Here is a 26632-nt window from a genome sequence, read left to right as displayed (position 1 = left end):
GCATCATACTGGCAACCCCTAGTGCACCACAATTTCATGTCCTCATGTCATTACACTGTCCAGGATGTGTGCGCACACTGCTGTTCCTCTGTGTTCTCAGGTTTTTATTTTAGGTTCCATCAGCCTCCCCACATCAGATTGTAACTGCTGTCAAAAGCAGGGACTTACAGGACTGATCAACTAGATACGTCCTAATTTTTGTGTCCCCTTACTATAAAGAAAAGAAAGCGAACAGAGCCACTTTAAAAATACAGTGGTACCTCGGGTTACAGACGCTTCAGGTTACAGACGCTTCAGGTTACAGACTCTGCTAACCCAGAAATAGTGCCTCAGGTTAAGAACTTTGCTTCAGGATGAGAACAGAAATCATGCTCCGGCAGCATGGCGGCAGCAGGAGGCCCCATTAGCTAAAGTGGTGCTTCAGGTTAAGAACAGTTTCAGGTTAAGAACGGACCTCCAGAACGAATTAAGTTCTTAACCAGAGGTACCACTGTATAGGGTCACTAATACGTTAGAAATATAGGGTCATTTTCAATTAGGTTTCACACAGTGTGGACCTATGAAAATTTATGGACTTAAGGTTAATTAAAATGTTAATGAATTTTAGTAAGCCTACTCTTAGTAAACTTAGTTGAATGCCACTTTTGCATTAAAATTCTTATGCTCCACTATTTGGTTCTTAGAGGACTTGGAGGAGGAGAATCATTATTACATAACTTATCAGTGGACCCCCCCTTTTTTCCCCAAAAAATAGAGGGAAGTCTTCTCTTATTCAAAAACAAGACTGATACACTTTAAGACACACCTACATGCTTGTTATTTGGCAAAAGTACAATACCTAGATTATTTAATTATTTGAGGATGGTTGGATTGGGATGGATTATTATATTACTTTGAAATGCTAGAGAAATAGCTTTACGGCAACTGCGAACTACAATATGGCTTCCAGCCTATTACTGGGCAAAAAACCAAGTTATCTAAAGGGATCACCACCTCTCATAGGAACCTGACTGTCTTCATTAGAGGATCTGCTCCCTTCACTGGAGACAGAATAGGAGACAGCCAGGGGCAAAATCTTCTCCTTAGAAACACACTGTTTGTAGCAGGGGTGGGGAACCTGAGGCAAAGGGTGAAATCTGACCCTCCTGGCCTCTACTTGGCTCTCGGGGCTTTTCCCAGACCACATCCTCTCTCTTCAGGCCACTCTTTGTACTACTGACTCTTGTTGGTTTTTTTATTTCTGGATGCAAGGATAGAGAGTGTGTGATTGTGTGTAGAATCTTGCCTACTGGACAAAGGTAAAATTTGCATACATTGCTCCACCTATGTTTGCATCTGGCTCCACCCTCTACCTTCACCCACATCAGACTGACCAAAAAAGAATGCAGCCTTAGGGAGTGATCTACTTTAGCATGCCTATTTTACTTCTGTTTAGTAAACCAAGCAGAAACTATGAAACTGCCAAGTTTGCCCAAGCTTGTACATGCCATGGGCACCCATTCATTGTTACTAATGAACTTATGGAGAGAAAATTCCAAGGACGGAAAAAGCACTGGGAAAAGTTCTGCCCTGCATCACAGGTTGCACTCTGGAAATCATTACTACAGTTTTAAATCCCTGCTGGAGTGGTAAACTTAGCAACTGCAGCTATTTCCATCTTTCTGCCCTGCCCAATGTCCATTTGTTTGCTAAAGGCCTTGGCCCAGTATACCTGAAGGAGCGACTTCACCCCCATCATTCAGCCTGGACACTGAGGTCCAGCTCCAAGGGCCTTCTGCAGTTCCCTCACTGCAAGAAGTGAAGATACAGGGAACCAGGCAGAGGGCCTTCTCGGTAGTGGCACCCACCCTGTGGAACGCCCTCCCATTAGATGTCAAGGAAATAAACAACTATCTGACTTTTAGAAGACATCTGAAGGCAGTCCTGTTTAGGGAAGTTTTTAATGTTTGGTGTTCTGTCACTTTTTAATATATTCAAATGTGAGGGGTATAAATAATTTAAATTATTATTATTATTATTATTCCCTTCTAGGAGCAGCACTCTAGGTGTGTTACAAATAGGCAGAGGACAGGACAGACAAAAGGACAAGAAGTGGGTAGAGGAAGGTGTGAATTCTCCCACTGTATCACGGCATTTAAAGGTACAAAGACAATCTCTAGGTTTTAATCTGGCTGTCAGACTTGTTGTGCAGTAAGGGCTTTTAAGACAAACATAAGAGAGACTAAGATATTTAGAGCTCTGAGAAACCATCTACTCCAGAATCAAATGGGAAAGTATGTTTGTCATTATAATTCAGAGGCAAATATTGTTTCAACAAGCACACAGTGCTGGAACCGGACTAAGTTATTTGCACCTCAGTGGAATTTAAGTCATGAATAAATTCCCAGTGGGAACCTAAGTTCAAATAATTTAGGGTAAGACCAATTGTTAAATCAGTGCAAGAAGTCTGAATGCCAACACTTCTGCAAGCATAAGCACAGAGGCTCAGCTGCTACCAGTTAATAATAATTGTTCCTGTGCAACATCTACCACAAGCACAAGGCTTGTTGTGCCGTGTTAATGAGGCAGAATGGCGGTTGCATGACTGGGCTGCAACAAATGGGTATCACCCTTCACCTAGTTCTAACCTACTCTCAAGGTTCCATCAATCTCTCCTTGGGACATTCGGAGTAAGACTGCACTGTTGGTTTATCTAACAAACAAAATGGTCCTTGAAAATGTGGAAAGAGGGGTGATGCCACACTGCTTTTAAGCTATGTTTGCTTTGAACTGCGCTCTACAAATGTAAAAGTGCACCAAACAATTAAATCGAATCAATGAATGAATGCCATTCAGTATTAAGTTTGGCAAGGCAGAACTAGCTGTGAAACTGAGTGAAAAATAAGAGTATTTCACAGAATTTAGCAAGAGCAGTTAATTGCCACATTTATTAATGATTCAATCCGATGCACGTTTACCTGAAAGTAAGGCCCTTCTGAGTAAACATGCATAGGACTGTCCTGTGAATCCCTGGATTTTCTGTGAAGTAGAGAAAGGATGACTCTCAGGATAAAGCAATTAACTAGCCATTACCTGAATAGCAGCAGCTGAAGAAATTTAAGCATAACTTTTGTTCATATTTGATAATTAGACAGGAGTCTAAACCTTGTCCTTTCAGTGCCCTGAGAAACTGTGAAATTAATCACTGTGCAAAAGGTTAAGGGAAAATACATTAATGTCTTACCTTGTTTTAAGGATATTCAGAAACTGCAAAATTTCTGAGAACTGTATCAGCCTAAGAGCTCGTAAAAATCTTAAACCTGCAATTTCAAAAGGGTAGAGGGGAAGAGAAAGAAAGAGAGAGAAAAATAATCAGGTTATTTTATCCCTGTATGAATTCCAAAGGCAGCTGTGAAATCAAAAGTCACTAACATGGTGAATATCAAATACCTCTGAAATGTTGCTCCATATTGATCAGCCCCAAAGCTTAGCCAGCTATTTTCAGAAAAGTATAGATTTCTTTTGAGAAAAGTGAACCATACAAACACTTAATGCATTAAAACTATTTCAACTATAAAATGAATAGAGGATAATGTCTTCTTCCAATGATATATTCCTGAAAGCTCTTAACTCCCACCCACCCAAAGCTTCCTGAAAAAAAAAAGAGTGATTATGGGCAAGTGATCAGGAAACCTGTTTTTAAAGAGAACCAGAAAGTACATATTCATGATTAAGATAATACTTTATGACGTAAAAATCTCTGGTTGACACATTCTGCATGATCACAACAAACTCCCTAAGTTCTAATGGCTCTCCAATAGACCATGGCTTAATTTAGTATAAGTTAAACTATACTACCACTTTTTAGCCAATGCAATTTTTCTAAGAAATTACATTTTTATTAGTGAAGCCAGGTTGTATGGATAGCAACTCTATGGATGACTGCACAGGGACAGAGAAATACTGTAAAAGATTAAAGGCTTAAATTATTAAGGGAGACTTATGGTGATAGGAAACAATTCTGCTGCAAATCTCTCTCACAGGAGTTAAAGGTACATTGGGTATTATACAGCTTATAAAGGAAGGAAGGAAGTTTAGAGGACAAATTTGCGTCTTTGTGCAGTTGTGCAGAGCACTGCATAATTATGTGCTCAGTTTCGCTTTTGCTGAAAGTCACGGTGCATTATATTTTCCCTATGTATCACCACCATTCGCTCCAGCAGAAACACAGCCATCTGAGTTCATTATCAGTTTGGAAGTTAAAATCAACAAATAAGGTACTAGTTCCAATATACTAGAGGGACTCTCCAGGTATGCATACATATGGAAGTTTTAAATTAAGAAAGAAAGAAAACTTTTGTTTGTCTACAAAAAAAGAGAGAGAGAAAGAAAACAATGTCCTGTGAACTTTCTGAAGGTACAAACCTAAGACTCTTACAGCTTAAGGCAGGCATCCTGGAGAGGGTGAAGTTGAGCATCCCTGTACTATAGAGGAGCAAGATAAGTGAAAAGTGAACCTATTCTCTTTTTTACTCTGCAGACCTTCCAACTATACAGTGGTACCTTGGATTACATACGCTTCAGGTTACATACGCTTCAGGTTACAGATTCCGCCAACCCAGAAATATTACCTCGGGTTATGAACTTTGCTTCAGGATGAGAACAGAAATCGCACGCCGGTGGCACAGCAGCCGCAGGAGGCCTCATTAGCTAAAGTGGTACCTCAGGTTAAGAACAGTTTCAGGTTAAGAACAGACCTCCAGAACGAACTAAGTTCTTAACCGAAGGTACCACTGTATAGCAATTTGTGACCTTTTCTAGTACTATATATATCATAGGGACAGAGATGGCGCTGTGGGTTAAACCACAGAGCCTAGGGCTTGCCAATCAGAAGGTCGGTGGTTCGAATCCCCACGACGGAGTGAGCTCCCGTTGCTCGGTTCCTGCTCCTGCCAACCTAGCAGTTTGAAAGCACATCAAAGTGCAAGTAGATAAATAGGTACCGCTCCGGCGGGAAGGTAAATGGCGTTTCTGTGCACTGCTCTGGTTCGCCAGAAGTGGCTTAGTCATGCTAGCCACATGACCCAGAAGCTGTCCGCTCCCTCATCCAATAAAGCGAGGTGAGCGCCGCAACCCCAGAGTCGGCCATGACTGGACCTAATGGTCAGGGGTCCCTTTACCTTTTTATATATATCATAGCACAGGAAAGTCTTTGGGAGACAGCATGGCGGTGGAAAATAAAAAGGTATCTGTCTTCCATTCTTCCCCCCCCCCCCAACCCCACCACCACCTTTTCCTCATGGAGACATGCCTGAACAGCACGCAAGGATTCAGTTCAAGGCTGCAGTGGCATGTGAAACAGGTGGGACAGTTGCGGTGGCCTTCCACTGCTGTTTGCTGGGATGGGGACAGGGCAACGAAGAGAGCTCTGAGCTGGCAGCATTTTTTCCCTGGGCACTGCTTCTGCCAGCCTTGGGCTCCCCACCTCAACAAGTGGCCCATGGGGGCAGTTTAACCAGCTCACGAGCTGCCCCCAACCGAGCCACCCGCTTGGCGAGTCCCCGTGCGCTGCGCTAAACTGGTGCAGTGTGGCAGAGGAAATCACATCTGCACATGCCCAGATGCCAGAAAACACACACGCACAATCCGGCGCATGGAGAGATCTCTGCGGGACTTGACCAGCCCAGGCAGGTAAAACCTTGCCGACCCCTTCTCTATCTCAACAGAGTTCCACTGCCAAATGGACTCTAGTGTCAGTGTGCCATGACTCTAGTGTCAGACTCCTCAACTTCAAGGGCTTAAGGGGAAGACTTTGAAACAGAAAGAGAGAGCATGACAGGGTGCTCTCAGATGACCCTGCTGGACCAATACCCCTGCTTCAACTTAAGGATGCGGCACTGCTCCTCTCCTGCATCACACTGGATTACTGGAGGTGGTGGGGCTCTTTCAGTACAACCACACCTTGCAGCACAGGGGTTACAACACACTGCTGCTACCCACCCGGCTCACTTGCAGTTTCTGGGTTCAGGTTGGCCAGAGCCCCAAATAGGAGAGCTTGCCTTGTGCAACATTTTGCTGCAGATCCCACTTGCAATGTATTTTTAAAGGCCACTCCACTTTCTGCCGAGCAAGATTCCAGGGGTCTTGGCACTTAACCATGTGTTCCTTTTGGGAAAAATGAGGAGCAGCAGAGGCTGTGGTGTCTTTATGAGATATTGTTTATTTGCACATATTTACACATCTCAAGAGTGGCGTGCTTTGACAGCAGCACAGCACTGGATACAAAGACAGCCCAAATGCCATTTCTGTGTCTCTTCCACACAACTTGTCCGCCTGCCATCACGCATGACATTGGCCCCAACCACCTTCTTCCCAAAAACTCTTGCTAAAAACGTAACCCAAGCCTCATGCAAAAAGAACATTTTTTCCTGTGGTGACATAAACCCTGGCAACTTCCCCCCTCCCAACTGTCCTATTGTCTTTTGTTACCAAACACTGCTTGGGGAGGGAATCAGGACGCTGAATGTCCTGAAGTGTCGGCTTTTGCCAGGGTAATGACTTTTGCATCACCTGTTTAGTTCTTTGCTGGCGCCTCTCTCAGCCAGTCTCCAGATAATGCTTACTTGACTTCTTCTTCTGCTTCAGCCTTGCTGAAGCCATTGATCAAATCCCACATTTACTTATTTCAGAAATTATGGGGAGGACCTGGCATCCCATAATCCACTAACACTTGGTGGATCTAGAGTGAGATCTAAAGCATTGCAATAGATAGGCCCAAGTGCCCAGTGGATATTTAAAAATAAAACTTTTTATTTTAACTTTCGAGCAGCAGACACCCTCCCAATGTTATTCTCACAGCTGCTTTTGAAACTCCTCTCAGCTCCAGCTGTGGGCAAAAGATGTCTATATCAGAGGATATAGTTTTGTGTGCAAAAGCTAGCATATCCTTAATAGGACTCTAAATCCTAAAGCTAGAAAGGCCCTAAGGTATTCCCATTATTTTACCTAAAGCATATTTGAAAAAGCTTCCAACCTAGTCTTGAATAATTAGTTGATTTCACTGCAATTAATTCCTCTATTTAATAGTGGAGATGAAAGGGGTCCTGGTAAGCTTACATAATTGTATGCATGAAAAACAGTTTTATTATAAATGTGCTCAGAACATTCAAATTAGCTGCTTAATAAAAACAACAATGTTTCACTGATGTTTTCCATGTTTATACCAATTCCAATTACTGTCATGTAAGCGCAACCTACCATCCCTTAGAGAAGGTATATTTTATTATAATAAAGGCAAAGTAGAATTCACCATGTTTGAACTGTGAATGTGCAACAACAACTACAAAACTGAAAATACCGGACAGTAACTTTTTATTTGGCTATGTCCCAGTCGGTAGGAAAATGTTGTACCAGCAGCTGAAAGTCCTGATGAAATAATCAAAATATGAAAGAGAACAAAATTCCAACACTATCATTTGGGGTGGTGGTGGTGAGGGTTTTATTAACTACAAAGCATTTTGGAGAAGATCATTTTAATACTCTCCAGCTTGAGAAAAAACAATAGTGTATCTCTGAACGCTTAGAAGTGCAAAGAAAAATTCCTTTTGAGATCATAGCTTTATGGCATTAACTTGAACAGATCTTTGGGGAGAGTGTTCAGTCCAAAACAACACAAGCTAATGCCCCCCACAGCCTCAGACCAGACTTTTATTAGAGAGTTTCCTCTTCCAACTTAAGAAGAAGAGGGGAAATTTAGCAGGGGTTTTGCCTGCCAGATGTAATCCATCAGTGAAAAACTCTTCCAGGCTCCTCCTTTCAGACCAAAGCAAATGTTTCGTCCCCTGTGAAGAGTGGGTCTGGAGAATCCTCCCCATCTTTTCATCTTTTCCTAAGCCCGGATCCAGAAATGCAGATAACACATCTTTTTGCAGCCTTTAGTTCTATTCCTATTCGGAATGCTTTGCTGCTAAAGCAGATATGCTATTTCATTTTCTCAGTATCAGACCAGTGCAATGGAGCTGCAAATGGGAAAATATTTTTGAGGGGATACACCTAGGGATGTTGGAGAATTCCACTGGAAACAGAGATAGGAGTTAGGAGTTGCCGCAAATTATGTGCTTGCCCAAAGTCAGGAACGGAAATCATGCAAGTGAATGCAAGGCATATTCGCTAATGTCAGGGGGTTTTTTAGTCCACAAATGTTATTTTCAGCATTGACATTGACATTGGCACTGGCATTATTATTATTATTATTATTATTATTATGTTTCCCCTGAAATGCATTGAAGTTAGCTATGTAATGAATTATATTAGTGGATAGTCAGATGAATAACCTAAGTTTTAGCAGAAGCCAAACTGTAGTGGAAGAGAAACAGCATTGACGGCAGTAAACATAGGATAGCTTTGAATTCGCAACCTCATGGCATCCCTAAATACATCTCTCCCTGCCTCATACACAGGATAGCAAATATTACCTAATAGGCATTACTGAAAGCTGATGGGATGAGACTTGTGAATTGAATGTAAAAATTGAGGGGTATAACCTATTCAAATGAATAGATGTAACAGGAAGGGAAGAGGAGCAGAATTATATGTAAAGGATGTGTACACTTGTGAAGAGATCCATGACCTGAGCACAGAAGGCAAATTGAAAGTATATGGGTAAAAACTGTAGGAGAAGAAGTGACCTTACTGTGGGTGCCTGCTATAGACCACCAAGCCAGACTGACGATTTGGATGATGCCTTCCTAGAGCTGATTACTGAACATTCAAAAAGGAGAAAAATGGTAGTCATGGGAGACTTCAGCTACCCCGGTGTCTGTTGGAACTCAAACTCTGCCAAGAATGCAACAGGGAGGAACTGATTGACAAAGTGGAAGTACTGGGAACTTTGGGAGGAAGTGATCAGGTCCTCTTGAGTTTTGTGATACAGAGGCAAGGGAAGGCTGGGTGTAGTCGGACATGCACTCTGGACTCTAAGAAAGCTGATTTCAAAAAGCTTAAGTAACTATTGGGTGAATTCCCATGGTCAGAAAAACTCAGATAGACAGGAGTCCAAGATGAATGGGAGTTTCTAAAAGGAAGAATACTGAAGGCACAAATACAAACAATTCCAACAAGAGAGAGAAGTGGGAGGCTTCTAAAGAACCTGGTGTGGCTGCATAAGGAGCTTACAGATGAGCTGAGATTTAAGGAGGACTTGTATAATAAATGGAAGAAAGGGGAAATCACAAAGGAAGAGTATACATGACTAGCCAACAGCTGCAGGGAGGTCAGGCAGGCCAAAGCTCAGAATGAGCTCAGGCTTGCAAGAAAGGTTAAATATAACTTTCAAAGGTTTATTTGGCTATGTTCAAAGCTAGAAGAAAAACAAGCAAGGAGTAGTCCTCTACATGGAGAAGATGGAGAAATGCTGTTGGGTGACAGAGAGAAGGTGGAATTGCGCAACACCTACTTTGTGACTGTCTTCCCCAAAAAGGAAAGCAGTGTCCAACCTGGTGATAACAGAATAAATGATGCAAGGAGGGAGTTGCATCCCAAGATTGTAAAAGATGTGGTAAGGGAACACCTAGCTACTTTAAATGAATTCAAATCTCCAGGACATGATGAGCTGTACCCAAGGGTACTAAAGGAGCTTGCAGATGTAATTTTCGACCCCTAGGAGTTTGCTCCTAGGCATAGTGATGAATACTCTGTAGTTTTATGCCATCTGAAGAGGGCAAGGGAATGGGGCTTAATCGCTCAAAAGCATGCACAATTACACCACTGCTTTTTTTTAAAAAAAAACTTTTTTGAAGATACTCAAATATGCTGAAAGGTACTTCGGGACTTATATCCACCACAGCAAATACCTGGTTTTTACTTTGAGAATGGGAAGATGACATATATTCACCGCCTTCCTGGCTACAATCTAATTCTCATGTTACTAGGACCACCAGTACATGGAAATTGCATCGTTTTCTCTTAACAGAAAACTCAAGTAGCCACAGGACAAGGGGAGGCCTCAGCACACTTAAGTGAGCCCCATGCTATGCAAAAGAGCAAAATCTCAGTGCCTCCCGCAACCCAGTGAAGACCAAGCCTGCTGAGCGGCTTCCATGAGTCACAAAATACTGATTATCAGCTAAAAACAAAAACAGAAAACAGTGGAAGAGGCGGAAGGAAGGAATTGATATGTTTGAGTTCCTTGCAGCTTATGGTATACTGAAAAGGCTGGCTCTCTGAACATTATTGTTGCAGGAGGCAGGTCCCATATACACACAAGACCTGCAACCATTCAATTTGTAGAGTTATTTCCTCCTCCACTTGGTAGGAGTGCCCCTGTCCAGAGTCCCTGCCAGCCAGCCAACTCCTCTTCCTCTAGGACTCTAAAAATTGTGAAGAAGAAGCAAGAGATAAAACTTCTCCTCTCCCCAACCCCCTCACTGGAATTTTCTGTTCTTCTTCCCAACTGACACTCAACATTCAATGGGTGCTGGGCATTCAGCCCTCATAGGACTGGGGTTTTTTTTGGGGGGGGGGAGAACCGTGTTAGAAACTAAGATATGAAAGCTAGGAGCTAAATGGCACCTTCAACCTAGGTTATGGGGGCAACAACAGAATGCCTAGTATGCTTTTTTTAAAAAAAAAAAAAACATGACTACAAAGCTGGAAATGAAAGAATGGGAGCTAAAGTATTGTGTTCATTTTTCACATGGTCTAGCCCTTCCCCTGCCCACCCCTGTAATATTCTTAAGAGGGTCTCTTCTCCAGTCTTCAGACAGTAGCTGGAAGTGGGGAGGCAGAAAAGGTCCCCCTTTCCTTCCACTCTGCAGTTTTAATCTGAAATCTTAGGTGCAGTACTGCGCCCAGAGCTCAGAAACTGCTCATGCTAATAAAATTGCCTGTCGCAAAATGCGCATAGAACAAGGGGAGTTTCAAACACTGGGGAAGAAGTGGTAGGCTCCTTAGGGTTTACTAAGAACAACTTCTGCTGCTGCTGCTGCTGCTGCTGCTGTTGTAAACCTTAAAGTTTCCCTGATCACACCAACACCTACCTTTTGTTTCATAGATTCATAGAATTGTAAAGTTGGAAGGGACCCGAGGGTTACGTCATCCAACCCCATGCAATGAGGGTTCCCTCACCCAATTTGAAACTGTACCGGACTCTGTTTAGCTTTGCAAAGGTGCTAGCAGTTTTATTGCTGCACCACTAGGAGGCCCAATTTGATTCCATTTCTGCCAGGACTCTATCCCTTGACTGCATGTTTGTACGACATAGAGGACAGAACATGAAACGCTTTGCAAAAGGCAATACTTAAAAGTCAAAAGAACACTGCATTTAATTTATAGTACAAAGGAAGCTGGTGCATAACAGGAAATGTATAACACAAGAACTGTGGGAAACATTCATGGATCTATACTTGTGAAAATATATTAATCAAGCCCTCACCCAACCCCAACCCCCCTTCTGCCATTAAACCCGGTCTTCCAATAAAACCACATCCCCCATTTTACAGAACAAAAACATAAAAGCCATCTATCTGGAGATACATTACGAGGAGGGGGGCAGGATAATGACTCTGTTTAAGAAAATGTCTCTAGGCATACAGATGAAAGCACTTCAGCCTTGCAAAAGTGTTACAAACACAACTAGTGGCGGGGGGGGGGATCTGACTTGGAAGACAATAATATTTGCATCATGCATTCAACCACAGACAAAATCACGAAGGGCAAGGAAGTAAATCAACTATTTCAGTAATTTATACCTTACCCCAGTATGAGCCAACTTTGTAACAAGACACCAAGGTCTGTCGATACGTATTTTGCTCTTCCTTTTCAGAGGCACTATGCCCAGGTTTGACTCTGTATCCATTTTTGAATAAATCTCCATGAGACTTCTTACGACGCCGGGTAGTTTTGTATGTTTCCGTCCGTGTACCCCCTGTGGGGTTGTGATAGACCAAAATCTTGCTGGGAATCATCGCAGCAGAGCTTCAGGGTTAAGGAAGGGGAAATCAAAATTTACCCGAAAAGGTGTTTCCTCCAAGGTGTGGCCAAAATTTGCCGGAGTGTAAAGTCTCTTCTCCCCCCGCCTCCCCACTACACACTAAAAAGTAAGGAGCATAAAGGAAGAGAGGTTGCTGAGAATCAGCCACTCATGCTGCAATATTTTAAGCTGTGAAATAATTAGGAAGACTGCGTATTCTGTATTTGATATTGTTACCAAAAATAATTTTAAAATGGCATAACCAAAGAAAGGAGGGGGGAGGTAGTGACTGGAAGAGGGAGAAATAGAACAAATTTCTATCCCAAATTGTGTTCTCTAAAACGCAGAGAACATCACGCAAGCAGGGACCAAACTGCTATGGCAGAGAGACTTGCTGTGCAGATGCTCCTCTTGTTTGTGTGCTACCCCAGGGCTTAAAAGGCATCTCCTATCCGGATATTGCCATATAAGCTTCTTTCGTTTCCCCTCCAACCTGCGTGCTCCCCAGGAGGAGAAAACAGAACAGATTACAGTTCCTGCAAAAAGGAGATGCTTTGATCCACAAATCCACAGGCCCACCCACAATGCCATAAAATGTATTTGGTTGTCACGGAAATTGTCCGTTTGACAGCATTACATGCCCTATCTCAGGTTAAAGCCTGCACACTGCAGAGAGGTCATGTAATCAGCCAACTCTTACAGGATTTAGTCCTTATGAATTGGGGAGGGATGTGTGTGTGTTGTGTGTGTGTTGTGGGGGGAAACCTTCAACTAATCCTCAGTTAATGACAACTGGAATACCAAATATTTTAAGCTATAACAAGGAGTGGCTAGAAATAAACAGTATTCAATTAAGTTTTGATAGATGGTATTTGCAAATCTCTTGTTTCCACCTAAGGCCTTATCCAACCCATTCAGGTTAAGAAAATGATAGTGAAAATTTATTTTTTTTAATGAATGCTTGTTTTGCACAAAAGAAAAGAACCAAGGCTCCCCACAGCTGTCAGATGCTATGGCTTATGCAATCCATTATGAATTCAAACACAGCGGGGGGTTTTGCGTCTTAATCTCCACTTTCACATAAAAGCTGTCATCCCAACCCCCAAAAGCTGGGCTAATTCAGAGGATAGCTTATCCTTACATCTGTTTCCGTTAGCAAAAGCAAAAGAGGTCTATCAGTGGCTATTTAACATTCTAGCTAAACGAAACATGCTTGTTCAGAGACAGCTCGGGCATCCTGTCTCCCCCATGTTTGCGGGAGAGCAAGTGCATGTCTGTTATCCATGCCCCCTCCACTGCATATCTCTTGCCCAGCCCCGCTGACCTCCATACACTACACTACGAACATCAGCAGCTGGGAGCCTTCTGTACTCCTGAAGCTCCCCCCCCCCCCGATCAGGGCTCTAAGGCTCCCCACCACTAATATTCACCGTTTAGCACATGAAGGGCGGTGAAGCCCGGCACAGGATATGCTGGGTGGAGACAACCAACACCCGCTTCCTTCTTTAATGCAGTTCCAATTGCAGGAATTGCCAACATGGTGCCTTTCAGTTGTTGGATTGCAACTCTCAGCATCCCTGACCACTGGTTCTTTTGACTGGGGATGATGGGAGTTGGAGTCCAATATCATCTGGAAGGCTGCCCCTGCTAGGAAGTAAAGGAAAACAAGATGTTCCTTCTCAGCAAGCTAACCTTGCAACAGAGGTGGGTCCTTTTTAAAAACAAAAAACCACCCACCCGCTATTACAACTTTCTGGAAAGCACATTTGCTTCACAGAAAGTCGTACGTCAGCATGACTTTTCTATTTTTAGCTGGCTGCTGCCAGCAACATAGCCCTAAACCAGGACCAGGCTCGACAGGACAGAATGTCAAGAAGGAAAGTAAAGGAACACAAAGGTCAGGGGCAAAGCCTGGATTATGCTACAAGGCACAATTCGGATGAAGATGACCAGAGGCATCTCCTGTAAATCACAGAGAACTAGTCACAAGGAGAGGGTGGGTGGGTGGGTGGGTGGATGGATGAATGGATATACAAATTAGAGCCATGTGGTTGGGTTGGGTTGGGTCGGTTCGATTTATACCTTGGGAAACTGGGCTCTAATCAAAATGGAGTTCCAATCCTACTTCTACAACAGACTCAGATGTTTGGCCTAAGGCATTCCTCTTCAGTTAGTGGGCCATTGCCCACGAGAGAGCCATACCTCCAAGCTTCTGGTGAATCACACTACTAGTGCCACTATCATCTTTTCCCTTTTTGTTAGGGATGTGTGTGTGTGTGTGTGTGTGTGTGAGAGAGAGAGAGAGAGAGAGAGAGGAGAAAGAGAGAGAGGAGAAAAAGAGAGAAATAGATAAAGCAACCCACAATAACCTTGGATCTGAAGAGGTAAAATACTATTGGTCTAAGCAATGAAGTGGGGCAGTAAATGTTATGTGTAACGTTTTCCATTTCACAAAGGTTATTAGTAACATTTAACAGATGCCAGATATAAATACAGTATTTCGCAAGCTGGGCAGTTTTCAGTATTATTTACTGAATTCATGTAAAGCAAACATGCTATTATTTCAGATCACCCTCTAGGGCAACCTTTCTCATCCCTGGGTCGCCAGAGGTTTTTTGAACTACAACTCCCATCATCCCTGACTACTGGGCCTCCTAGTTAGGGGTGATGGGAGTTGTAGTCCAACAACAGCTGAGGAGCAAATGTTCCAGGGCATTTAAAAAAAATAATCAAGTGTGAATTGGACATTTTCAAATTCAAATAATCCATGCAATCTGCATAGCCATTTTCTAATTTAACGTGTCCCCCCCCAAAAAAAAAACTCCAGCAACCCTCCCCTCATCACTAAGGGTTCATGATTGCTCTCCCACATCTTAAAACTGCCCAAACTGTTTCATATTTATTCTGAAGTTCATTCACACTGAGTTCAATGGAATTCATCACAAGTACACATGCACACAATTGGAAACTGAATTCAACAACATAATAATTATGTCTTGTCCTTCCAAACTTTCAGGACACATACACAGTAAAATTTATATATTTTCTGAACAGGGCTGGATGCCTGCCTCTGACCATTGGTTGCAGGGATTATTCATAAGAATCAAGCACTACTTTTCAAGAAGTTCCTTCCTCTTATGTAAAACTGAACAGGTGGCTTCTTCTTCTTTTCAAATCAACTTAATAATTGCCTAAATTATTTCTTGGAAGCAGCATTTGGCATAGCAATACTCAGTTCAACTTTAGAAACATTTGCAGCAGCGTATACAAATCAAATACCGGTAAATCTTTTTTGTACTTTATCAAAACTTCCTATGAAAAGGAACATTCATGATGGTTGAACAACTGTTTAAATTCCTGCTTTCTCATGGCTCCAAATATGTGTCTTTCGTACTTGGGCAAAACTGTGTTCCTGGAGAACTGGTCATTCTCCTACCTATATGAAATGACCAATTTCCATAAAGCAGAGTTCTGTCCGGGCTCAGAAAAGGAGAGTGACAAGCAATATGCTTGGTGGTTGCAGGAATTTGCGTGTGCACGCACACACACACACACACACACACACAAAATTTTATTTTAACAAACAAAACTGGCACTGCGAAGTAGTTCTGCCCTCTAAGGTCATTGATGCCCCCTGCCCCAAAGCCTTTCCATACGCACAACTGAGAAAATATTCCTTCTGTGTCTGCATATTGTATGATCTCCAAGCTACAAATGTCTTTTTTTGGTAAATACCACCCTCTTAAAGGATTTTCTGGAGTGTGAATCTGTGGCACCATTTTTGTGTCCTGAAGGACACACTACCCAGATTGCAATATGGATGTGAAGGGAAAACTGAAGGGAGGTGGAAGTCGGTTGGTTACTGTTGTAGTGAAGCAGCTGAAGAACGAGGAAAGCAGCGACAGATAGGGCATTAAGAAAAAGTAGAGGGGCAAATGAAAACCAACTTTTTTTTTATTAACAGAGAGTCTGTCTGCTAACACCCTGCTAGTACTGAAGACCATTGACAGGGTGGTAGGAATGGGAGTCCCTCCAGTTTCTGACGAGTGGAAAAAAAATGAGACTTGTTCTGATCCACAAACCTATGTGTTTTTTCTTTGGAAGCCCTCATCACCCCTGTTCCTAAGCATTCCCCTGAAAACACCTACCTTGATAGCACCACAGGCTTGAGCCTGGAGCCAAGTCAAATAATGACCGCTCCCCACATCAAATGGGGGGTGCCTTTTGTGTGGTCGAGTACAGCCCCCCGGACCCTATGCGGCTCCTGGCAGTACAGCCTGGCTTCGCCCTCCCCAGGCTGGATACCTGGAGGTCTCTCCCTACCTCAACCAATTGCCCAATCCCACCTGGGGAGGTGTTGCCAGGGGATCAGGCCAGGTAAGGGGAGGGACCGCCCTGCCCACACAGTAGAGGGTGGATCTTACCTGGGAATTGTCAGTTGGCTCCAGAGCTTCTCCCACCCTGCCCTCCCTCAGTTAAGCCTTCTTTTGCAGGTTAACCTCTTCTCCACAAGTATGCGGGTACTGCTACGTCAGGGTCGCCATTGAAGGGCCGGAAAGGAATTTTCCTGCATTGGCAGGTTTTGCCTTCCTCGTAGCAAAACTCACAACTTTGATGGTTTCAGGACTTGGGCAGAATCCACAGTCTATCTTCCCTAAACGGGGGGGGGGGGCATGAAGCGGCAGCGATCCCAGGGTTCGCCGTTAAAGGGGTTTTGAGGGGAGGCATTGGCCATATGCTGAGAGGTTGTCATTGCTCTCCCCTGCGACGGCGGCAAAACGGGGGGCGGGCTCTCTGCTTGAACATATGTTCTCCAGAGCCAGCCCAATCCCCACACATTCTGGATAACCCTGATATCCCCCAGATCCCCGGCTGGGGACTGGGAAGGATAAACGCCCAATGCCTAAGCCAAGGTCTCCCCACATCTGAATCTTAATAAAGTTGTGGCCAATTTTAATCCCATAGCACGTTGTCTTGAGTCATTCCACTCGGGAGTCGCCTGGGGTTGGGGGGACTCCGCCTGTCCATGTAAATAGGGGCTGCATGCAAAAGATGCAAGGGAGCAGGAACAAATGAAGAAAGGTCCTGGTGCTTAATTTCTCAGACCTCCCCACTTTTGCTGTAGAAAATTAACGCAGGGTATCCAGAGGCCCATCCCCAGGATGAGCAGGAGATGACAGTGTGCAGCCGTCAGAGCGAATTGTTTGGAGGCGCGAAGCAGCAAGGGGTGGAAATGGGGCCAGTTATTTAGCTCCTACTTCCTCAATAGCATCATGCGAGATGACTCAAAGGTTCGCTAGCTGTCACTCTTAAACATTTTAGATTAGAGCCTGCTAAGTTAACTATTCGGTGTCAAAAGCATTTAAGGGCCAAACTAGACACGATGGGGGCAACTACATGAATTCATCCATGTGTCTTTTTTTTATTTTAATAAAAAGGAGCAGTGTGGGTGAGGGAACCTGAGCCCCCGTCCCTATCTATGTGCACTCAGTTGCTTCAACAGTTTTCACTGCCTAGTCCAGCTTTCTTGCAGTAGCGGTGATAAGCTGGGGAAGAAGTACGGTACTTTAAAAAGGAACAGAGCACAGCAAGGTAAGACAGAATGGAGAGGAAAGTTTGGCTTCTCTCACCTGTATGGTCCTATCTTCTCCTTACTACTCTCTTGCCTTGCATATATTTGTGTTGTTTGACTTGTTTTGGATTTTGGAAACTGCCTCGAAATATCTGATGAATGGTGGTATAGAAATGTTTGAAATGTACGCATACATACACAGGTTGCTCCTGTGTTTTTCAAACTTGGGTTCCCCAGCTGTTGTTGGACTACAACTCCCATCACCCCTAGCTAGCAGGACCAGTGGTCAGGATTGCCCTCTCATGTCTAGTTAGCTCTGAGGGCTGGCCTCAGGCAGATGCTTGTATTCAGCAACTCTCTGCAAAACTCTTTGTGACCTCAGAGATTCAGCTGCAGGCGCTGAAGTGTCACAGTTTTTCTGGCTGCCATTGGCTTAGCTCTGCTGACATCACAATCTTTGCTGGTCTGATGTCACAAACGGGGCATGTCACGTGCCATCTCAGGTCAGACTACTGACTGCTTACTCACATTTGAACACATAGTGTACGGTGCTCTGTTACTGATACAAGAGAGAGACTAATTACTACCCAGCTTTTCTTACTGCTGGTGCATAAGTGGGCAAGAGCACAAGGTGATAGAGGGACAAATCTCAGGAGAATGGGAATAGAGGTGAACACCAATGGGGAAAACAGGCGTGATGGGAAAGGTAAGCAAACAAAGAGGCTAGAAAATATGGATGTTGGGTAGCAGAAGTATTCTGAAGGTGTCCAGATAACCAAACAGACAAGGTCAAAATGTGGCCTTTGCCCTAAGGCACAGGGCTGATCCAGGGATCAGATCCTTAGGAGGGAACTAATGGTTTGCTTGAGTGGATGGAATTGTGCTTGAATCTGGGAAACATCAATGGTCACAGTGTCCTTGCGGATCCTCCCACTGTAAGACCCAACATAGAACATCTGCCCAACCCAGATGTACCACACCTCCCACCTGGACCAGCCAACCTGGGCAATGGTCAGGGTCCAACAATATTTGGAGGGCACTACATTGAGGAAGACACCAATTTGCAGACAATCAAGATTAGCTACAAAAAGTATAGGGCAGTGCATTTCTCTGACAAGCTACACTTTCCCTTTTGATTATTATAATGCCACCTCTTGTCTCCGTGAAAAGGGTCTGCTTTTGTGCCATATGTGACAGTTTGAAAAGGACATTTCATTCTCATTCATCTCTGTCCCTTTCTCTCCATTATAGCTTTTTTAAATCACCTAAATGATTCAAGTGGTTGTTCAGCTGTTTGGTGACAACAAAAATCCGCTGTCTGCACTTTCATGGATTATAGCATTGCATAATCTTTTTCTCTTTTTTTCAAAAGAGAGAGAGAGTTTGCCTAACTGCTCTCTAATCTTTCTTTGTATTTATTCCCACTAATACTCTCTCTTGGGGTAAAATTATGAAATAGTATTCAGAAAGAACATTCCATTGCTCCTCTTTCTGAAGGGTGCTTTCTGCATGGAGCACAAATGCCAAAAGCAAGCATAGTCTTAAGAACAGCAGAACAGAAATGAAACATATGCAGAGGTTCTCACATAAACATTTAAATTTTATTTTATTTGATTGATTGATTAATTGATTGATTGAATTTATATACCACCCTATACCCAGAGATCTTGTCTTAAAGATCTAAGTATTTTGAAACTACTACTGCAGAAACATGAACAGGGGACCTGAATGCATGACTATTTGATTCCTCTCAGTCTACCCAGATCTTCCTAGATAGATTGTGGAGTGAAATGCACAGGGCAAGGAGTCAACCAGAATGCAGATCATGATCTACACTCTAAATCTAAATCTAAATCTTTTGGAGATTTACCATAGATTGTCAAGGATTTCTGACACCCAATTGTTTAACAATTGCAATAACAAACCAACACCTGCTATCTAAATTAAGCTCATGAAGTGAAGGACCCTAATCAGGAGTAGTCTTTTGTGTGTGATTTAGCTGAGGGGGTGGGACTAGATGACCCTCAGGGTCCCTTCCAGCTCTACAATAATATGATTCTATGAATCAGAGCAGCCTGGCACAGTGCTATTGCAGCATCTAATTCCCCTTGCTAATGTCCCTCACCCACAGAAATTGTTTGCTTAGGTTCCAGTGAACTGGATCTGTGACCTTTGATATGTGCATTCTCAAAATAAACTGGGAAGAGGGGTAATTCATAAAATTCACCCTCTATTAGTTCAGTTTAGATTTTTTAAAACATTGACAGGGGAGGGGAAAGAAGAGCAACTCCTATGCTTTCAAAGTGTTGGTGTTGACCTTTAAAGCCCTAAATGGTCTTGACCCAGTATACTTGAAGGAGCGTCTCCACCCCCATCATTGTGCCCAGACACTGAGGTCCCACTCTGAGAGCCTTCTGGCGGTTCCCTCACTACGAGAAGTGAAGCTACAGGGAACCAGGCAGAGGGCCTTCTCGGTAGTGGCCCCTGCCCTGTGGAACGCCCTCCCAACAGATGTCAAGGAAATAAACAACTATCTGACTTTTAGAAGACATCGGAAGGCAGCCGTGTATAGGGAGGTTTTTAATGTTTTATGTTTTACCGCAGCATTATTATTATTATTATTATTATTATTATTATTATTATTATTTTCTGTTGAAAGCCGCCCAGAGATGTTGGGGAAACCCAACCCGATGGGTGGAGTATAAATAAAAATTAATTTATTATTATCATTATTATTATTATTATTATTATTATTATTCAGACCTGACCTGTTTCAGGATTACCCTTCCACTGGGACAATATAATACATTTTCAGGTGAAATAAATATAAAACAAAATACCATATTATTACAAAGATTTTTTACAGAAACGTATGTCAGAACAAAAACTATCTAACAAGCCAAATTAAAAACAGAACAAACATCTATACAACAATCCCTGAAACTAATGATAGGAGGTGATCTTAAAAACTCTTTAAAATAATATCTAGATTGTAGATGGTCATGATATAGCCACATATCTATACAGTGGAACCTTGGAAGCGGAACACCTTTGAACTCGAACGTTTTGGCTCCCGAACGATAGAAAACCGGAAGTGATTGTTCCGATTTCCGAATGATTTTTGGAAGCTGAACATCCGGCACAGCTTCCACAGCTTCTGATTGGCTGCAGGACACTCCTGCAGCCAATCGGAAGCCATGTTTTCGAACTGTTCCGGGAGTTTAACGGACTCCCAGAACGGATTAAATTTGAAAACCAAGGTATGACTGTATATGAAAGAATGCACAAAGATGAGAAAATAATCATCTAGCAGCTTCTGTCAAGTGCATAAACCACCATAGTAACACTTACACTGGGGAACAATTTTTTTGTTGCATTGAACACCTGCAGTTGTTCTAACCTAATTTCGATGTGCTGATTTCAAGTTGGTTTTGTTCTGTAAGCTCTAGTTTTTTTGCAATTCATGTCTTTCACTTTTCACCATAATCTTTGTTTTTCACAATGCAAGAATTCAATATTTAATTAAACACATAGCCACAGTAGTGCAATATGAGTATAAATGTACGTGACTTATAAAGCATTGAACATAACATGTATAGCATTGAAAATGACATGTATATCTATGTACAGTTAGAGGTATGCCAAAAAATGTATATTCCCTTAGGATACACAGTATACTGGGGAACAATTTTTTCCCCATTTTCTTTTGCATGAGATTTTTCAACTGTTCTTATATGTTCTTTCAATGCTGGTTTCAAATCTGAAATCAATTTTTGTGTACATGCTATAGTTATCTTTCAATTTCTGGCTTTTGCCGATATGTCATATTTACACTGGGGATAAGTGGACACTGACACGTTGATCTACCCTAACCACATGGTAATTATTGTTTTGCAAACTTAATTTTTCTTTATTCTTACAGTTTTGTAACCTAAATATTTATATTTTTCAGATCGGACCAAGGCTTCTTCAAGCAGACAAAAATGTGTAAACAAGCCTGATGCCTTTTGTTATATATGTGGCTGCTACGGACTTCCTCGTCAAAGACACAATATGGGGGGGGGGAGAAGTGGGGGGGGGGGAAGCATGCCCATGGTTTGCTGGAGCAAGAGTGTGATGATGCCAGAATAGGCACAGCATGTTGACCTAAGCTGTGTGTGCTGAGTTTCAGTTTTCTGGGTCATATGGAAAGATCTGAACCACTTTGGAGGCTGACTTTGAGTATCCTGCTTTGAAGAAGAGGTACAACAATGTTTCATTCTCAGATTTATCCAGTAAGCAGGATGTCCTGAGCTACATGTAGCCACATGTCATTGTTCTAGCTCATTATGAAGTATCCTAACTGTTTCAATATCCCAGGCCAGCTGGCCTAAGTGTTTTGGAGTTTAGTATTAGTGCAGAGTCCTTCTATTCTAGGTCCCCAAGTGACACATGAATGCATTTGTTCTGAACACATACTTCACTTAATTTTACTGAAGGCTATAAGCCTTATAACCCTTGAAGCTGTCCCAGAAACTCCAGCGGGTGCAGAATGCTGCAGCGAGGCTCCTCACAGGGTCTCTGCCATGGGAGCATATTCACCCAGTGCTTTTCCAGCTGTACTGGCTCCTGGTGGTGTACAGAGTCAGATTTAAGTGCTGCTTTTGACCTTTAAAGTCCTTCACGGCCTAGGACCCTCATACCTACGGGACTGCCTCTCCTGGTATGCCCCACGGAGGATCTTAAGGTCCATATATAGCAACACCCTAGAGGTCCCGGGCCCTAAGGAAGTTAGATTAGCTTCAACCAGAGCCAGGGCCTTCTCAACACTGGCTCCGGCCTGGTGGAACGCTCTGTCTCATGAGACCAGGGCCCTGCGGGATCTGATTTCTTTCTGCAGGGCCTGTAAGACAGAGTTGTTCCACCTGGCCTTTGGCTTAGAAACAGTTTGATTCCCTCCCCCTCTTTCTTTTTCCTTTCTCCTCCTATGAAGAGACTGCATCCTAATATTTTAATGTTGTATCTTAATCTTTTAAATTGTATTTTAATCAACTTGTTTTTATTATTGGTTGTTAGCCGCCCTGAGCCCGGTCTTGGCTGGGGAGGGCGGGGTATAAATAAAATTTTATTATTATTATTATTATTATTGGCAAAATTCCTTCACGTTTAAAGAGTAAAAAATTTAAGTAGATCTAACATAAGGGAACATGGCATAAAGCATATCAGTTGTTTGTTTTTAAACCCAGACAGCAGCTTGCTACACATAATGGTATAAGATATAAAGTTCCCTAAAATGTTGTTAGGAGACTAGCTCTGCCCCAGCTCCTGCCAACCTAGCAGTTCAAAAGGACGCCAGTGCAGTAGATAAATAGGTACCGCTGTGGCGGGAAGGTAAACAGCATTTCTGTGCACTCTGGTTACTGTCCTGTTGTGCTAGAAGTAGTTTAGTCATGCTGGCCACATGACCTGGAAAGCTGTCTGTGGACAAACACTGGTTCCCTCAGCCTGAAAGCAAGATGAGCACCACAACCCCATAGTCGCCTTTGACTGGACTTAACTGTCCAGGGGTCCTTTACCTTTACCTTTTTTATTACAACATGGGCTCCCTCATTATGGGCAGTGGTGGTCTCTCAGGACATTGTGGCGTCCTGAGAGAGGGCAAAATTTGATTACCACCCCCCATGGGTGTAGCCAGGATTTTTGTTGGGGGGGCAGTCTTTTGTTAGGGGGGCAGAACCTCAGATTTGTATTGGGTTTTTATTAAGGGGGGCAGCTGGCCCCCGGCCGTGCCCATGCCCCCCCCACTCCAGATTTGCTTGGGGTTTACTCATTTGCCTTTTCCTCAAGGCAGTGGGTATATGGGTACCTACTCAATATTTGGATATATTTGGATATTGAGTAGGTACCCATATACCCACTGCCTTGAGGAAAAGGCAAATGAGCAAACCCCAAGCAAATCTGGAGTGGAGTCCCTGAAACGGTTGAGTGGTGCCTAGTATGCCTCCTTCCGGCAACGGCTGCAGCCAAGCTGGTGTCAAATGTATTGTTTTGCTTTCATTTTGACCACATCAGTGCAGCCTAGAGGAGGATGGGCCTTGTCACTTGGGCAGCCCAGGGCCTCCATACATGCTGTTCTGGCTTGTGCCTTAGAGAGGTCACAACACAGGAGGCATCAGTTACAAGTTACCTGTGTCTGCAGCCGCAGAAGGCGCTGTGATTCTCCAGCGGTTTGACTTCATATCCAGAGGCACACTCCATTGTCTCTCAAGACAGATGGATGCCAACAACAACCTATTTTTATTATTATTATTTGTTTGTTTGTTGTTGTTGTTGTTGTTGTTGTTGTTATTTTGCGCCCCTTGGCTCGGTGCCCTGTGTGGGGAAACTGCTCACACTGCCCTAGATCTGGCAATACCTATGGGTATGATTTCCCCTTTACTTATATGGTTGGCTTTAACCAGAGTTCAGCTTGATAGGTGTGCATTGACATTAACCGTGTTGTCCCAATATTGGTTCTTAACCAGGCTTTGCAAAGCTGCTTCAGAAATTGCACTCACAAACTCTGCGGGGTTACAAGGACAATACTGGATAGCACCACTGCAAAGTTAACCGTGTCCCTTCTCTAAAGCATGCGCCCACACAGGGGTGGCCTGTCTCATTTCACCACCTGAGGCAAAATGGGAAGGTGCCACTTCTCCCTGCCCAAGCCTCACTTACCAGGGTTATGCAGCAGGGTCTTCTGGTGAGATCTCGTGAGAGTTCAGTGAGATCTCACAAGATCTTGTGGAAGCAGCAGCCACGCTGTGTGGCCCTGGCGGTGGCAGCAGTAGCAGGTAGGGTGCCCACGGAGGCACCACCCCATTGGATTCTGCCTCCCGACGTGGGAAGCTGGTCCTGAGCCCAGCAAACATTCTTCATTTCCTACCTAACTTTAAGAGACTGGGAATATGTTTGCTTTAGACCCCTGAGCTACAGGATGTGCATAGACAGGAGGCCTGGGCAGAGAATTGTGCAGGATTTTATCTTTTTCCACCGGGATTTGAGAATACAGCATAACAAAAGAAATAGAAACCTGTCAGCTGAAATCTGTTTTGTAGGTCACAGGCTTTTTCAGGCCCTTTATAAGCCTACAATGAACCTCGTACACTGAAGATGCTTTCTCATAATACTTGCTAGTATTATTCCCTTTGTCTCAAGCAATTAGCTGTGTCAGTGCAACTACTCCATGCTTTACACAACTTAATAAAACTTAATTAAAAGCGGTTTGCTGCTGGTGGCAAAGTCATGCCTCAGCATGACCACTGGATGGCAGAAGCACACAATTCTTTAAGCCACATAAAGATTGAAAGGAAAGAGCAAGTTTTGTGGCCACTTCTAACATCTGCAGCTATGGAATCAGCAAAACAGATTTAGACAGATCCTCAAGCTAGTGAATACAACATTAATGTTATGAAGCTCATAATTATTATTGTATGTCAGTGTTACTACTACAAAACTAGATGCTACAAAAAAAAAAAGCTGCTAAAAATTCTGTGCTCAGTGAATAAAATTATCTCCCCCGCCCCTCAACATTGTTCTCTCTTTAACAGCAACCTAACAGAGAAATTTTCTGGGACGCGGATGGCACTGTGTTCTAAACCACAGAGCCTAGGGCTTGCCGATCAGAAGGTCAGCGGTTTGAATCCCTGTGACGGGGTGAGCTCCTGTTGCTCGGTCCCTGCTGCTGCCAACCGAGCAGTTCGAAAGCACGTCAAAGTACAAGTAGATAAATAGGTACCGCTCTGGCGGGAAGGTAAATGGCATTTCTGTGTGCTGCTCTGGTTCGCCAGAAGTGGCTTAGTCATGCTGGCCACATGACCTGGAAGCTGTACGCTGGCTCCCTCGGCCAGTAAAGCAAGATGAGTGCCGCAACCCCAGAGTCGTCCGCGACTGGACCTAACGGTCAGGGGTCCCTTTACCTTTACTAACAGAGAAATTTAGCAGGTGAAACAGATATATAAAGTGATGGGGATAGGGTGGGGGGAAGAGATTCACCTACTAAAGTTCAAGATACAGAGCCAGTTTGACCATGGGGCACACTATGTGTCTGCCTAGGGAAGCTAAATTTTTAGTGCAGCCACATCTGAAGGGCAATAAAATTCAAAAGGCATCAAACAATGGTGCTGGTGGTGCAAGGGGGAGTCAGCAACGGCCAGTTCCAGCAGTCTGCATTTTCCAGAATGCAGAGTCAGTGACACCATTCTATCCCAATGGAACAAAACCTCCTAAATGGGTCTTTCTTAGAGACACAGTGGCGCCTGCTTCAGAGCTCCCCTGAGAGCCAAAGAGGCCTGCCGCAGTGGTGGTGATGGAGCTGGTGTGGAACCGGTTACCATTTTCCAACATGCTGCCATACCAAGATATTGTTGGGGCGCAGCAGGGAGGCAATGGTTTTGATGGAAGTTGTACTCTGAAATCTCTTGAAGGCAAGCTTCTTGGAAGTACCTGAGAAATTCCTCTGATAACAGCAACAAACCTCCAAGTGTCAACATGAAGAATCGTAATGGGCAGCAAACTGATTTCCTAATCAGTTTTTCCCCCTCTCCTTTCTTGCAGAGGAAGCCTATTCCCTTTTCCAGATGAAGAAGGGATGCTTAGGTTTGTCCCTCACAAGGGCACTCAGTGGAGAAGGTTTCAGCTGCATGGAGCCTGATCCTGCCTTTTTCTTGCTTGTGTGAAGCATGGACAGCTCACTAGACTGGTTGTCTTGCAAAACCTCTGGAACTCAGTGAGACTTGCTTATATGTGCTTAGGCAGGTGCAGCCAGTGATCACGGTCTGGTCAGTCTAGCAGACCTTTTGAGGGGCAGAGGAGACAGCTGTGAGCCACCCCTGCAGGAGAGGAGGCCATCCCTCATACAGGCTCTCTTACACCAGGGCCAGCTACAGCTTCTCTCCCTTTGCTTCGGTGTTGGGAATATTGCGCAACACCCCCCCCCTTCAAGTTGCCACCAGTCTGCCTCGGTTTGTGTTTTTTTGGAGGGAGGGGGCAGACTCAGTACCTTTCTCTCAGTGCCAATTACAAGTCATCAAGAACGCAGTACCAGTAGCCAGCATCTTGCAAACCCACACACAATTAAGAAAAACGCTGTTTAC

At 43.6% G+C, this 26632-nt stretch overlaps 1 protein-coding gene and 1 long non-coding RNA gene across 16 annotated transcripts in view; one reads left to right on the top strand and one right to left on the bottom strand.

Moving 5' to 3' along the window:
* KCNMA1 (potassium calcium-activated channel subfamily M alpha 1) overlaps positions 1-26632 on the bottom strand; it is a 561760-nt gene that overhangs the window by 214554 nt on the left and 320574 nt on the right. For all 15 annotated transcript variants that reach the window (XM_081007630.1, XM_081007632.1, XM_081007631.1 and 12 more), the window contains exon 6: positions 3224-3299. In XM_081007630.1, coding sequence (XP_080863756.1) covers positions 3224-3299 — 76 coding nt within the window. The remainder of the gene's footprint in view (positions 1-3223; positions 3300-26632) is intronic.
* On the top strand, positions 18012-26630 carry LOC308478262. Its single transcript, XR_013986994.1, has 3 exons — positions 18012-18225; positions 21472-21761; positions 26094-26630. It is a non-coding gene; the product is annotated as an uncharacterized lncRNA (long non-coding RNA).

Source organism: Podarcis pityusensis, assembly GCF_964106645.2.
Source record: "Podarcis pityusensis genome assembly, chromosome: 5".
NCBI classification, from domain to species: Eukaryota; Metazoa; Chordata; class Lepidosauria; order Squamata; family Lacertidae; genus Podarcis; species Podarcis pityusensis.
Note: the sequence above shows the minus strand (reverse complement) of the source record. Positions and strands in the feature narration are given on the sequence as shown.